General features: G+C 34.0%; 1 protein-coding gene across 4 annotated transcripts in view; it reads right to left on the reverse strand.

Moving 5' to 3' along the window:
• Positions 1-15,452, reverse strand: part of LOC311442087 (contactin-6-like) — a 143,324-nt gene that overhangs the window by 78,299 nt on the left and 49,573 nt on the right. For 2 of the 4 annotated variants that reach the window (XM_084530864.1, XM_084530857.1), the window contains exons 3-4: positions 11,017-11,143; positions 2,319-2,443 (exon numbers count right to left, since the gene is read on the reverse strand). Coding sequence is in view for 3 of the 4 variants with exons in the window: in XM_084530857.1 (XP_084386983.1) it covers positions 2,319-2,443; positions 11,017-11,143 (252 nt within the window). In the remaining variant the exon portion in view is untranslated. Of the gene's footprint in view, positions 1-2,318; positions 2,495-11,016; positions 11,144-15,452 lie in introns of all 4 variants that reach the window. The other 2 variants (XM_084530858.1, XM_084530855.1) reach the window with 1 other exon arrangement.

Consider the following 15,452-nt stretch of genomic DNA (forward strand, 5'->3'; position numbering starts at 1 on the left):
GTTTAGAGCCTTAATAACCTCAGTCTCACAAAGCTTTTTAAAGGCTGTAAATCTGCTGGTCCAATTGTACAAAAATAATAAATAAATACATAAAAATAATTTAAAAAGCTTGATTAGTTTCTCTTTGGAAAAAAAAAAAAAAAAAAGGCTATCAGGTATGCATTTGTGGCTGTACAGGCAAACACGAACCAGCATCCTGACAGAGGAATGTCCACACCACTGAGGCTTTCCCATGTAACCTTTCTTTCCCTTCTTTTACTCTTTCAGCTTTCTCCAAACCTTTATCCTTACAGAGTTAAAAGAAGACAATTTTCCATAATTTTCCATTTATGAACCACTTATAGGCAGAAGTAAACATGCGTGAACCATGGGAAGGAAGGGAAATTAGGTATTACTCAAAGGACCGCTGGCTAGAAGAGCTGTTTATGACCCTAAGAGCTGGTGCACCTTGGTGGTTCTCTCTTGGCTGGGAGAGATATGAGTGGTAAACCAAAGTGCTTCCAGGATCTTGACTCAGGGTTAGACTTGTTCAGAAAAAGATGAAATTATAGAGTAATCTGACATGCTGAACAATCACTGAAGCTTTTTCATCTTCTATCTTTCACAGATAATCCTTTAAAAATTTTTGCTTTTACTTTTCTTATACCTCCTTTGAGTCTTCATTTGAAGGTGTTCCTTTTCTATTAAGTCTTTTCCCAAATCCCATCTTGGCCTATTTTGCTTCCTTGTGGATTACAGATTCCACAGATAATTATGAGTCCATCTATTCTTGCTTCTTTCTAAAATGGCATTTGTTCTTTAACTGAATATTTTTTTTATCTCCAAGTCCTGAAAAAAAAATCCCATATAGAAAAAGTGGCTTGCAGAAATGTTTCAGAAAAAGTGAAAAAATAATTAATCAAAATTTTAGTTTCCATTTGACCCACTCCTGGGAATCAAACACTCTTTGAGAAATTCAGAATAAAACATTATTAAATGAGATACTAGTGATATACCATTTGATCTGCTCCACTAAAAGAGAGTCTGTGAACCATTGTGACCTCTAACGTCTCCTTTGTATAACCCCTGTGACATGAGATTTGCTATGAGAAATGGAACAAGATTAATAATTAATACATTTGCTGGTGTCTGAAATAGCGACACAAGGTTGGCTTTAGACATATGTTTTATTAATGAGGTTGAAAACAATTGCTTTCTCCCAGCAACAGACAGCTCAGACTTTTATATCAAAGAAAATGGAATGGAAATAACACTTTTTTTTTTTTTTTTTTTTTTTTTTTTTTTTTTTTTTAAGTGGTAGGTCTCTTCTCTTCTCTTCTCTTCTCTTCTCTTCTCTTCTCTTCTCTTCTCTTCTCTTCTCTTCTCTTCTCTTCTCTTCTCTTCTCTTCTCTTCTCTTCTCTTCTCTTCTCTTCTCTTCTCTTCTTTTCTCTTTCTCTTTTCTCTTCTCTTCTCTTCTCTTCTCTTCTCTTCTCTTCTCTTCTCTTCTCTTCTCTTCTCTTCTCTTCTCTTCTCTTCTCTTCTCTTCTCTTCTCTTCTCTTCTCTTCTCTTCTCTTCTCTTCTCTTCTCTTCTCTTCTCTTCTCTTCTCTTCTCTTCTCTTCTCTTCTCTCTTTCTTTTTTATTTATTTTTGTTTGTTTGTTTCCTCGGGACATCCACACAACTCAGTCACCACATACAAATATTGTGAAGAAGGTTGTGAAGCTGTGAATAAGTGAAATGGAGAGCAAACCTAAAACAAGATTTAAACTGGCTCAAGACAACAAATGGGCTTTATCCAATTGAGCTGAAATACAAAACACTTTAGAGCCATAGAAGCATCATTTTGCACTCTGTAAGGAAAGAGACTGTTTTTTGCTCTGTTAATGTAACAAAATGTCAATGTGGCGATTGGAGGTACAAAACTTTTATGACCCTGCTGGATATTATTATGTTATAGAAAATGGAAAGACTAATTTTTTGACATGTTCCTTTCCACAATTGTAACTACCTGCTATGTAGCAAAGAAAACACTGCCTTAAAAAGAAACACCTTTATTAAGTGAAAATAATTACATTCATCTTCCTTTACCTTTCAGTTTTCAGAAAGTTATTCCTGTTCCTGAGGGCTAGCAATTTTCAGATGTCTGGTTATTTTATTAATATTTACTAGATTTTTTTATATTTTTTAAGAAAAAAAAAAAAAAAAAAAGCACTGCTGAAGTTAGCCAAACCTTTTGAACAGAATCTTTAATGGTGCTTTAATTATTCAGTATATTACCATTCATTTGCAGAATTAATCAGAAAATAATGTACTAATAAATATGATCTTCCCAACTTACATGCAAATTGAAGCTTTGCCTTCCTGCTCAGAATTGTTCCAAATGAATTTGTGGCCAAACACTGGTATGTTCCCATATCCTGTTTTTTATGTGGGTTATTGATTGCCAAGCTGCCTCCAACCAACCTGTAGTGATAACTCATGGTAAGATCAATATCTGTGCCATTTTGCTTCCACCTTTGAGGGGAAAAAAATCAAATTATGCTTATAATTTACAGATCCTATTCATATTTATCTTAAGTAGCGTGCTGTAACATACCTGTAACGATAAAAATGTAGTTAAATATCACAAAATTATATCATTTTTCACACAAGATTGCTTCTTATATCAATTTTGATGATATCAATAATTCTGTTCTTTGAAAAATCTTTACTGCTTTTATGCTAGTCACCAGTGTTCACCAAATGTCTAGAAAAAGTAATTATAACTTATTCATACAAACTAAGTTATCCATCCAACTGGGATTACAGCATATTTCTTGACTGAAGCTACCTTATTTTTTATAATATAGATGGTATCCAAATGTGTTTTACAGTCCTTACAAATGATGTCAGAAATTTAGTTACAGAAATGATGTGGCAATATAAACCAAGAAGGATTATACTTCAAAGGACAGAAGAAAGCAGGGAAAGAAGTTTTTGTACAGCAATTTTAAGCCTGATAGTTTAATGATGAAAATGCTGCCTTTTTAAAGCATGATTTGTCTCTGTTAGTCTGTTAGGTAGAAAACAGATTGTATCTGCAGCATTACACAGCTATTTACAAATGTCAAAATAAAGTTTCTATTTCAAATAAAATAATTATTATCTGTTTTGATTAGGAAAATTTTGTGGCTTTACCTTTAGTCACATAAGGGTGGAATTTTCATTGCCCACATGAGGCCCAAAGGAAAAACGAAGGTCTTCAGACACTGACATCTACAAGCTTTGGGCATGTTTATGCCACAAATTACACTGCTAGAAATCGTAAAACTACATAACCAAGATTTTTTTTTTCTTCTCCTAATTTCATACCATCACCATCTCTTCAGGCTGTATAATTTCTTCTGTTGACCTAAATGAGCATGATGCTGACGAGTCCTCTAAAGAGGAGAATTGTCTCCATGTTAGCTAACTGAAGGATCATAGTATTATATATATATAAAAAAAAAAAAAAAAATGTATTTCTTCTTATATGTAGAGATGAACTATGAACTTACTGACAGGGTTGGAAGTGTAGCAGACTACTTTGAACAGATAAAAACTTGAGGCAAACTTGCACCATAACTACAGTCCTGGAAGATTGGACCTGGATATACAGCACAATGCTTTTTACTTCTGACACCCTGAGACATTTCTCTTACATGGTCAGAAGGAGATTTTCAAATAGTGCTGTGAAATGCAACTCCGTGTTCCAAGGGAAATCTTGACAAATTTGTACAGAGGAAACAAAGATCCTGACCTTTTAAGGGATGCTTGTTTTCAAGGATGAAAAATGACTGATTAAAATATGAAATCAATTGAATTCTGTGAACAAATTCTAGTAAGATTAAATAATTTATCTGGTTTAGCTAATCTCTGCCTCCTTTTTCATGAATGCATTAACATTAAGAAATTTAGAAGCAGCAGTAGACCATCACTAATTCTCCCTTCCTACCCATTGCAGCTGATTTTTGACCTTTGTGCACCTCAGTTCTATTCCTTTGTCATAGTTTCCTTTTTTTTTTTTTGGTTGCTTTCACTTTTTTTTTTTTTTTTTTTTTTTTTTCTCCCCAAGGTAAGAAAAATCATAGCCAGCGCCCCTCAATGAGCCTTTCCTATGAAGCGCTGTTCTGTGTCAGTGCCAGCATTTTGCTATATTTCAGAACTTACATACAGTGCATACTCTCTAGACCTTTCAATTTTCTAATATAGGATATTCTGGTATTTAATTTGCCATTTCTCTTTAATTTCAGAATCAATCACTGAAATAACTACTGTCATCATTACAAGGCTCCCAATTAAGCTCTATAATTGTTTTTCAAAACAAATGTAAAGTTGTTGGCTTAGTTGCTGCAAATGAATTCTTCACAGTATCCCCGTAATCATTCTAATCACCACGGTGCAATGATTATTAAACTGTGCATATAGATCAGGGGTTCATCTCCTGGTGTGGGCTTTTTCCTAATTAATATGTTTACGTCGCTAAAAGAATAGAATTAATGAATTCATGTGATAGACAATGATTTAATGACTGTGTGTTCTGCAGTATGCTGTCTAAAACATAGAAATCTTTGAAGAGCTCTATAGAGAAAATTTTAACATGTTAAAGCTTGGATTGCCTACATATTTACTTGAAATTCTTCATTCAACCATTGATTCTGATGATGAATTCAATAGTTCCCAATAAATGTAACACTTCTCAAATCACATTAAAATGTCTAAACATTAAAAGCAAAACAAACAAACAAACAAACAAAACCCCAAATTATGTTCTATACATTAATAGAATAGTTTATCTTTTTGCTTTAAAATCTTTTTCTATAGAACACCAGTCATAAAGTATTCCTAATAAATTCCTCATTGAGTTAAAAGCTTTGGAAGCTTATACGTGGGAACTCCACAATCCTATTGAGATTTAAAGATCTCAAGCAATAGGTGGTCTGTTTTCTCTTGTCCTCTCTTCTTAAAATTTTCACTGCCAATTTATTACATTATACTTTGCCTATATATTTGAATATAACGGTATAAAAACATTCTTCCAAGCCACTGGATTATGTTAAATATTTGATACTGGACTTATTGGGAACTTACTTCTAGCGAACACTGCAGTCAAATCATTTCAGCTCCACTTATGTAAAAATAAATATGATTTTCTAATATTTATATCATTATGATTTGCTATTCAAACCATCTTTGTCTCCAAGCAGAAAAGGAGAATTTGTTTACTAGCTAAAAACGTTCAAAGAAGGCAACAGCACATCACACTCATAAAAATGGTGAAATATTAGAAATATTTGCAGATAACAAATATTCTTGAGACTTGTATGAGAAATGTCAATATGCTTAATTTCACATATATTGTTTATCAAGCTCTATGCCCAGAGATATCTGTGGTGTTTAAACTTTCCTTGTTCTCTCTGAGTAGAATTTCTTCTAGGCCATGATCTAGGTGCTACCACCTACATACTGACCCGTGTTCAAGTAAATGCATCAGAGCTGAAGAGAGTCCTCAGCCTGGAATGCTGCCTTATGGGAAAAATGTGTCGGCACAAGACATCCAACTTGCAATCCAGTGCTTCACTACAAAATAACAGGTGAACATAGGGCTAATACTGAACTTCAGAGTATGAATTTGTTTCAATGAGATAAATTTGGTTATCTGTGATCTCTGACATTTCAGTAGGAAATATTTATTTTTTTTTGATGTAAGATTATGTTTTCTGAGAAATCAATAATTAACCAGGAAATTTGTAATCATGTCTGTAAGAATACTATACAATGCTATGGAATGGCCAAGTAGCTACAATTAAGTGAGTCCCATTTTTATGATTAATGAATCTGGAAAAGAGTAATGTTCCATAGAAACTCTTTAGAAAAAGGAAGCCTTTTATTTCAGAAGATGTGACTGTTTTGGAAATGAAATATCAAGTTTTATGAAATAAAAAAAAATGAAATATCAGTTTTAGTATATATATATATAAAGAAAACTAGACATGTTGAAGAAATTAAGGAATTTAGTAAAAGATTCCACTGATACAACATGCAAAAATTCAAATGCAATATTTCATTAATCTTTTCTGCTTGCCTTTAGATAAAGATACATTTAGGACTAATAGAATTTCCTGCTGAAAGAAAAGTACTTTCTCCAACTCTACGTGTAAAATTCTGGAAGTATGACAAAGAACGCATGGCTGTGTCATGATTCTGTACCAAAGTCATCATAGCTGGAAGTTCTTACTTGATTCCTTCCCTAATTTTGAACTACTTTTTGTATGATACAGAGGAGAGGAGTTTTTCCTTTCTCACAATATCCCAGCAAATGTAAGCCACCAGAAGGAAGAAAGGTTGCTTTCATCAAAGCAAAACAAACAAAATAAAATAAACAATGTTTGATTGTTTTGAACCACCCCATAAATTTATTCTGATCATTCTGCATGGTTGTTTTGAGAAAATCAATAAAAACTGATATCTAAATCAGATTTTTATTGAGGCGGAAATCCCCTTTTGATAGAGTAATCTCTATGGAGATTGTTAATTTAGATCCTTCAAATTATTATTTTAATGCTTAGTGGAGCTCTACTTAAAAGAAGAAATATTTACCTAAGGCTGATTGACACTTGGGAGGCATAGCTCATTCTCTCCTTAAGAACAATGGAATGATAATTTCCAACCTGCCCATTTCAAGTAGAATTCTCTCTAGTACAAATAAGGGAGAGGCAAGCACAGCAGGGGTTTTTGGAAATTGAAAAGGATCATCAAGAATAGAACTTAATAAAGGAAAATCCCTCTACATGGGCTTAAAAGACTCTGCTTGCTGTTTTCCTTCAGTTTTCCAACTAAAGAGAGTTTCTACAATAAGCAAGCAATGACCAAGTTCCCTGGAGTATGAGGATCTCAAGAGTCTTGACTTTGAAAGGCACATATGAAGTGAGGTAGGACCAATCTCCAGACTGACTGTCTCACTTACACTGCCCTGTTTTCTTATAGACTTCCACCATAACTGATTTTTAGAATCAACTGTACTTTCAATGTACTTCAATGAGTTTTGGGTAAGGTTGTGATCTCCTTCTCCTCCAACTACCTTGTTCTTTGCCTATCACGAAACTATAATAGCATCTAAACAACATCTTAGCAGCATCTATGACCCCGAGTCATAAAGGTGTTTGGCACTTCTTATTTATTCCCACACTTACTCCTAATTCCACATAACTCATTACTAACTGGATTTTATGTGTATTTTTCAATTGTGTATCTTAGAGAACTAATATGAAAAAATAAGTCATAAATGTAAAAATAAATAGACTGTACCCAATCTTAGTTTGCATAAAATCATATAGAAATAAATTAAAAAGGCATGTATAGCATGATTATATGCACACATGATTCTATGAATTATCTTCTGTGAATTATCTTCTCAGGGTGCTGCTATAAAATACTTATTTATTCGTTTATTTATTTTTTAAGATTTCATTAAATGTTCCATGTTCCATGTTTCTTAAGTTATTTACATTCTAAAAGAACATGTCCTGCCAAGTCTTCTGAGACACAGTTGATTTTTTATTTTATTTTTTTACTATTTGCATAGAAGCCTGAAAAGCCTGAAAATAGAAAGTTTTAAAACTATTGACTGAACAAGACAACAGAGGCTGGAGGGGTTTTTAGTTTTACTTCATTTTTGAAGCAGAATCTGCAATGAGTCAAGGGATAGTATTTTAGTGAACAAGTATACCATTCTTGGTGTACTTGGTATAGAAGGATTGTCACTGTTTTTTCAAGGGTATGAATAAGATAAAAGTATTTTTGGAGTTATGGGGAATTACTCTAAAATTGTATACAATTTTTATAAACATATTTTATTACATTAGAAATTAATGTAGATTTTGTGCCTCTGCTCCCTTCACTTTTATTTGATTGTTACAGTTATGTTGAATGGTACTTTGATTTGGATTAAATTTATATCTCTTTGTCATATTTTACTGCATCTTTCTAAGTTATGCTGAAATATTAAGATTGCTCTCTAATGAATGGCACTTATGCTGTCCCTGGATTTCTTCATTTGTGCAACTGACTTCTCTCTGTAGATTTTGAGAGGGAAAAAAACCTAAAACATTGATTTCAAACTTGCATAAAAGTGTTAGCTTACATGATTATACAGAATACTGAACCTAAGTTCAGAAAAAAATGTAATGAATTAGAACTAACACCTGGGACTGAATGAGACTGAATGAGAAATGTCAAAATACTGCAGAAAACACTTGCTTGACAAGCTCCACGTGACATATTTATTTATTTATTTATTTATTTTCCCCCCCAGTGCGGAGGAAGGCTAGCTAATTTAACTATTAAACTGAATGATTTAGAATGACTTAATGGAAAGAAAATGTGGAACAGTGATATGCTCATGAATAGCATGTAAAAAAATAACTAAAATTTATTACTTATAAATCTAGTTTGAAAAGTTGTATTTACTACCACTATTGCACAGTGAAAGAGTAGAAATAATGTACCTGATATTACAAAAAAAAAAAAAAAATTGACTGTAAAGAAGATGAGAATGTAGATTATTATGATGGTATTTAACAGGATATTTATCTAGATTTCCCAACATATGCACAGATTTTAGAGACATTTCTCTATCTTTATTTTTGTTTCCATTGTAATCAGATCTATGTTCTCTGTTACTTCCAGCAGAGGAAATCAGAGTCTCTCATTTTTTGTCACTTCATCATTATGCCTGTTTCAATCCTATACAATTCTTGTATTATGCTTGCCAGACACACAAGATTTTGAAATCAAGTTGCAAAAGGTCACTACTATCTTTAACGAGTCTTTAAGAAGAATGTAATACAGTACATTAAAAAAAAAATAATAAGATTATCCAGAAAATGCTAAGCATTTTTCTTTAAATTAAAGGTTCTAATCAGCATATTTATTTATGCAAAAAGGTGCTAAATAGCAAATTAGCTTGGGTATAACCTTATTCCTATTGTAGCAGTTCTGTAGTTATGAATCAAAGAAATGCCTTGCTATAATCCTTGCAGTTCTTTTCCATCACTCAGCAAAGGATATTATTAAAATTTCATACTGCGCTTGATTTATCTAAAATTGTTGGAACTTTAAATATATGGGCTTGATTCTTATCTGATAAAACTGACTACTGAAATCAAAGAAATATGCTGAAGGCTTCCTGTTCCTTTCAAATAATGGTGAAAAACTCCCAACTTGTAACAGCAGCAGCGATGGTATGGTAACTTCTAATTGACCTAGAGGGTTCAGGATACATCCCCAGATGTTGATCTGGTCTTACTAGAGTAACTGAGGTGTTGCAAAATGTCCTTATAGGGCAAAGAAAAAGTGAATCTAGTTAATGGACAGTAAGAAAGCATAAGAAAGTGGAAGGGAAGATAGGACTATTTGATGCCTGATGGGAGGAGATTTCATAGCTCACATGCCTAATGAAATCTACTGTTACTACTCGTTTTGGATGTGTGGAGTTCATGGGTGGAATAAGTGAATTAATAACTTTTACAGGTCATTGAGGAAGCTGCCTATATAACTGGATATGAAACAGATGGATGACATGAAACCATGGATGTTCATGTTGAAAACTGCAAGAATGAATGGGATGGGATCTGGGTGAGGATTTCTACTTATATAAATAGACGTTACATTGTGAAAAAAAGATAAAGCATTTCTCTACTGGCAGAATATTTGGAAAAATATTAATACATGAAGCACAAAAGCCAAGTTCATAATACATGAAGCACAAAAGCCAAGTTCATAATTAGCAGTGGTACAGTACAGAGGAATTGTGTGAACAATTAAAAGCTACTGAAGAAATGCTGTCTAAGTACTTGGTAGGATATATATATATATTTTTTTTCATATCTTGAATGAATTACTTCTTGTTTTTTACTTTCCTTTTCCCAGACTTTTTTATTATTATTTTTTTTATATATTTTATTTTATTTTATTTTTTTCCCTAGATATACAGCTTTTCCTCTTATTAGACTCAGGTTTCCAAATCCTTGGCACAACAAGCTGCATTTTAAAAGATGACTCCATAGTTATTCAATAAGCAAACATTCCTGTGTACTGAGGTTTTATTAAGTGAGCCTGCAGAGTGTTGTAAGCTAGTTATCAGAGTTGTGCCTTGCTGTTTCTTTAGATAAACACTATAAATATATACATGAAATCTTAGAATTAGAAATGGGCAAGGATGTTGCTCTTTTGCTTTCCTAGCATTTATAGATGTACAGAAAGTTTTAGCAAATACAGATGCACAGCATCTCCATTTTTCCATTTGTCACAGCTGTTCTGTGGATTCAGAAGTAATTTTGTAGGTTTTAAAATACTATGGGGACAATTTTCAGTGATGTGCTTTCTTCTACTGTGTCAATTTTCTTAACTATAGACTAGCAAAAATATTTTTCCTTCATTCCTCAAATTTTCTATACTCATGTAGCTTTTAACGTTTCACTATTTTCTTCCTCTTCTCAGATTTCTAACAAGCAGGCTTGAAATGATGTAATGCCATACCTATGTAGTTTACTGTATAGGGAGAGATTTTATTTTTGAAATAAAAACAATGAATGTGAACTTATTTCAGTTTTATGTGCAAGTGACCAGTACTATATGCAACCTCAGCTGCAGGATCTTCTTCTCATTACATCACCTATTACATCTGGCCTGCAGGCTGTCAAAAGATTCTCTCTCTCTCCTGGAAGTAACAAAGTTGAGGTCCTAGTAAGTACTATACTCCTATCTTAGTAACTTCAGAAAACTGGAGCCACAATTTTTTCCCTGGGCTGCTGGCTAAATGTTTCTCGATGTGGGGAATCAATGAGGAAAAGAAACAAACCCAGCCCCAAAGCCTAGAAGTGCAACCATGCTTTCTAGCTACTGTCACTCTTGCCATGAGCACTTGCCACACACTGAGGTACACCTGACCTTCTATGACTAAATAAAACTGTTAAAAGATTTAAAGCCAGATGGGACTTTTCAAAAGTTGACTTCACCTGTAGTAAGGGAGTGGATATCCTTTAGCTGTACAGTTCAGTAGGATTTCTGGATTCGCTGAGCCCATGGAATAAGTGATATCATGTGGCTCTTGAATAAAAATAGGACCATGTAGACTTTCTTCCCCTGAAAAAGAAAAACAATAATTTAAGATATTAGGCATCTTTAGTGTGTCCTTATACATAGAAGTGTCCTTTGGTGTCTTTTTCTTTTGGTCAGATGTTAAGGTCTGCTTGTATATTCAGCACAGAGTCCACCTCCAGACATTTTGCTGTTAAGTAGGAAATATTTCAAACCCGAATGATAATAAAATCACATATCCCAGGTGTTGGTGATTTATTAAGCAAGTGACAGTGAAGACTAGCTTCTTTGCATGTCTTCTATGGAAATTATATGGACATCTATTAAATCTCCCCCATCTACCTCATACTTATTGTTTAGATTGTGACTGGAAGCAGAAAAGAATGGTGTGGCTTTGTGTGTTTGGAGATTGTACCTCCCTGATCACCTGGTGAAGTGGCTATGTCATTCTCATGCCATCCTTTGAAAGACAGACTGTTTGTCTTTTAAAAGTCTGGCAAAACAGCCCTATGGCCTGTGAGAGCAAATAGCATGAGGGATAGTGAGCACTTCCTGCTGACAAGCAAATAGCTTCTAGACCAGGAGGCACATTGTGGCAGCTTTCTGGTCCTAGGCTTTCCTTTCCTTTGCCAGTTGGCCTCTCTTTCTGGTGGTGGGTCCAGAAGGTCACATCAAAAGCTAAGGAAATTGATCATTTCCTTCTTCTTTGGCCTTTTATTTAGGCCATTTGGCCTCTCCTTTGGTTTAATATTGTTTTTGTATACTTTAGCTGGCTTGGTTTCAGGTTTACATTTTTTCTTCTCTCTCTATTTAAAGAGTGGTAGCATAAAATAAAGGTTGAAAATTCATCAAGTATTTTCACTAGAGCATTTTCCCCCTGGCAATGCACAGAGTCTAATTAGAGCTTGAAAACACAAAGGCACAACAGACACGTGGGCTGGGGCAAGACCGATTTCTTTCCTCAGTCTCAGAGGTTCTTGCAGAAAAACTTTCATGGAGATGAAATGATTTGTCACAGAATAGTAGTGACAGAACAAATAAATGCTCTCAAAGCTTTCAATAAAGCTTAGCAACTGGACCATACTCAATTTCTCACATATCATGCACAAATTCAAGAGATCCAGCAAGTTTGCAGTAGTGACACAGGTAGCTGGGAAGAAGAGAGCTGAACCCAAAAATTAGTAGCTATACAGTTATGTTCTAGAAGAAACATAAATGGTGGCAGTAATTGTGTCTGGTTTTATTCACCTATTTTATCTGCTCATCAGTAATGAGAGAAGGAAGGTACAACACACTTCCTGCGGGTCACTATTTCACCCCACCTTTTCTGTCTTCATTTCAGACATGGATCGCCAAGTGCAACCTTCTTGCTCTATAGCTCTGTAACTCCTAGAGGATTTTCTCAGCTGCTGCAAATAGGTCTTGTTCAGCTGACACCAGCAGAGTGTCTTCCTGCATCCCTAAAGAGAATCAGCCATCCTGATGCATTAACTCAGCTTGTGCCCCCAGGCAGTTCCCCCAGCTTCACCCCAGCCAGATCAGCTCCAGCCACTGGCACCACATCAACCCGAGTGCCTTCTTCAGGGCCATAAGTGACTGCACACAATGCACTTCAAAACTCAGATCCTTTGTATTGGCTGTCAGCTGTATACATATTCATGTGCTTTTGTACTTTTCAACCACTTCAATCTACTTCTTCTAAATTTGAAAAAAAAGCCAGGTCAGCACCATTGTCTGCTCCCATCTTTTTTGACACTTGATGTTTTTCTGATGTTTTTCGTGGAACTATATGAATAATTTGACTCATCTGAAGTGAGAATAAGAATAAGAATATATAATCATAAAAATATAATATTTTATTTATTTATTTATTTATTTTAATATCCATTTCATTTCTGAAATATTTTCAGCTAAACCTGAAAAAATCGGAACCCATCTTTCTATTAGTAAAATTGTTTTCTACTGATGAATGTATTTTGCTGGATCTAAAGCAAAAAACATCTGGTAAAACTTTAGATATAGATGATCAAATATATATATATATATTTAATATATTTTGGCTTTTTTTGACCAGAATCCTTTTTAAAGATGGCACCTTATAACTGTAATGTTTTGTGTGTATCTTAATGGAGATGCCTACTCCTACATATCTATTACCCAGCTTACACTGTGTATCCTTCAGAAACTCAGAAAGTCAGCCCAGTTGTGTGATTTCATGAACGATACCAGTGAGAAATAGCCTTCAAGGGAATTGGAGTAAAATTCAAAGTAGCAGTCCAAAAAGATTGATTTGTTTTATACCACAATAGCTGTTTGGATAGACACATCTCATTTTAAGAATATCTTGTGTTATAGAGGAAATAACGTGGGCATACTAGAAAAAGAAAATACATCCTTTCAGTTTAGGATATAAAGTCAGGCTAGTAAAACAGCTGAGATGAGCTAGTGGCTTGAAGGTACAATATTAAACCTGGCTGAATATTATATGTGATGTTATAAGTGACATAACAGAGCATAAAATACAGTAAATCACATAAAAAGTATCAATTTCCATAACTTTTTCATTCTGCTGAACTTTGCAGGCTATATGCAAACTTTGAGTAAGCTCCAAATATTTCCTGACTTATCCATAACTTCTGCAGACAGGTGAAAATCTCAGAAAATATAAAAGAAACCCAATAAAAGAAGCTGTAACTCAACTATATTCAAGACGATATTGCCTTAACTGTTTGCTTTTGGTGGGCTTGTTGAAATACCTAAAGATAAGCACGCATTTCACCCCTTAGCTCAATCTAAAGTTTAAATTCATAATTGTTTTATTCTTTATATTCTTGTTCTGCCAGGGGACTTTAGTCATAGAGCGAGATACTGTAGGAAGAATAAATAGCTCATATCTTATAGCGCCAACAGTTTAATCAGAAAGATGAGACATCTCCCAGAATTGACTCCGGACCCCAAATTATTTTTCCTCTCTTTCACAATCAAATGATATAAATAAAGCAAACCAGAATTTCTTATACTTCTCATGGGAGTCTTACTATGGGAAGAAGAATACAATTTCTTCAGCAAACCATGAGGTGTGAAGCAGAGCTACTCTCAGAGATGGTGGCTGGATGTAGTTAAAGGTCTCTTTTATTTTTATTCACTTGACAAATTTTGAGGGATCTTTTTTGCTGTTTCTACAAATGATCCTTTGACTTGTCTTTTCTCTTGTATGAGTTTTCTTCCCTTCTGAATTAATTTACTTAGCCTGTTCTTGTTACATTCCCACAACAACCAGTGAAAAGCTTTTATAAAACAATGAAATGACTTTGGGATCTTTGTTCCATTTTCAAAATTGATCTAGCTATGTGGGACTGAGATTAACTGTGGCAAGTTACCTGGTATATGTGAAAATCCCTATTTTAGTTGATAAAAGTGTAAAAAAAAAATGATAAATCTGGATTAAATTCTCATTATGAGTACTAAATGGAATTTAGGGTCATTTGTCACTTGCAGAGTTTTGAAAGTCTTAGTTCTTGTATCCCTTTCAGAGTCCTTCATACAGAACAGTGTGGAATAAGGACATAGTTGTTTACATGTATCCTAGCAGCTCCTCTATGGTAGATATGTTTCAGCCACTATCACAAAAAATATTGTCCATTACTTTTCGTAAAAGGGGTGTCATGCTATCATTTTGTTTTTTTTCTTTAATATCCTTTTCTTGCTGCCTGATCTGCAACAGAGAATACCATCATGTTTGTGAGAAATGATGTGCACTTTACAGCCAATGGTATACTGTGAGTCCATCTCTTATTTATATGAAAGGTCAGACTGGTCATTTCTAATTTCCTGATGCATCCTTTTGCATTTGGTGTAGAGAAAGGCCATATATTTCTCCCTCATTCTCCAGATTCACAACAAGTCACCACGATTTATCCAGAGATATGTATGACAAATAAATCTTAGTACTCTTTGCTTTTGTTAGGAATTAAATAATTCATATATTTTAAAAAATCAATTAGAATATGAATATTTGATTAAATGTATCATTTCCATACATAAAACTTGTGCCTGTGTCCTCAGCATGGTGACTGAAGGCAAATATAAACTCTTATTATGAAATGTATTTCTTTATGATATCCAATCAGTTTGATCTCCATAAAGACCATAATTATGCCAGTCTGAATTCAAATCTAAAGTATGAAAATGAAACAACATTCCTTTATTCATTATATGATATTGTCTTTGGCCAATGTGGGGATTAACACAGCCAGCAGAAGAGGAGGGAGCCTATTTTTTCATAATTATGTATCAACAAAGGATATCATAGTGCTTTCCTCTCACTGCGTTATGGGCAGTGGTTAGTTATACT

The sequence above is a fragment of the Aythya ferina genome (genome assembly GCF_964211825.1).
Source record: "Aythya ferina genome assembly, chromosome: 10".
Classification (NCBI taxonomy): domain Eukaryota; kingdom Metazoa; phylum Chordata; class Aves; order Anseriformes; family Anatidae; genus Aythya; species Aythya ferina.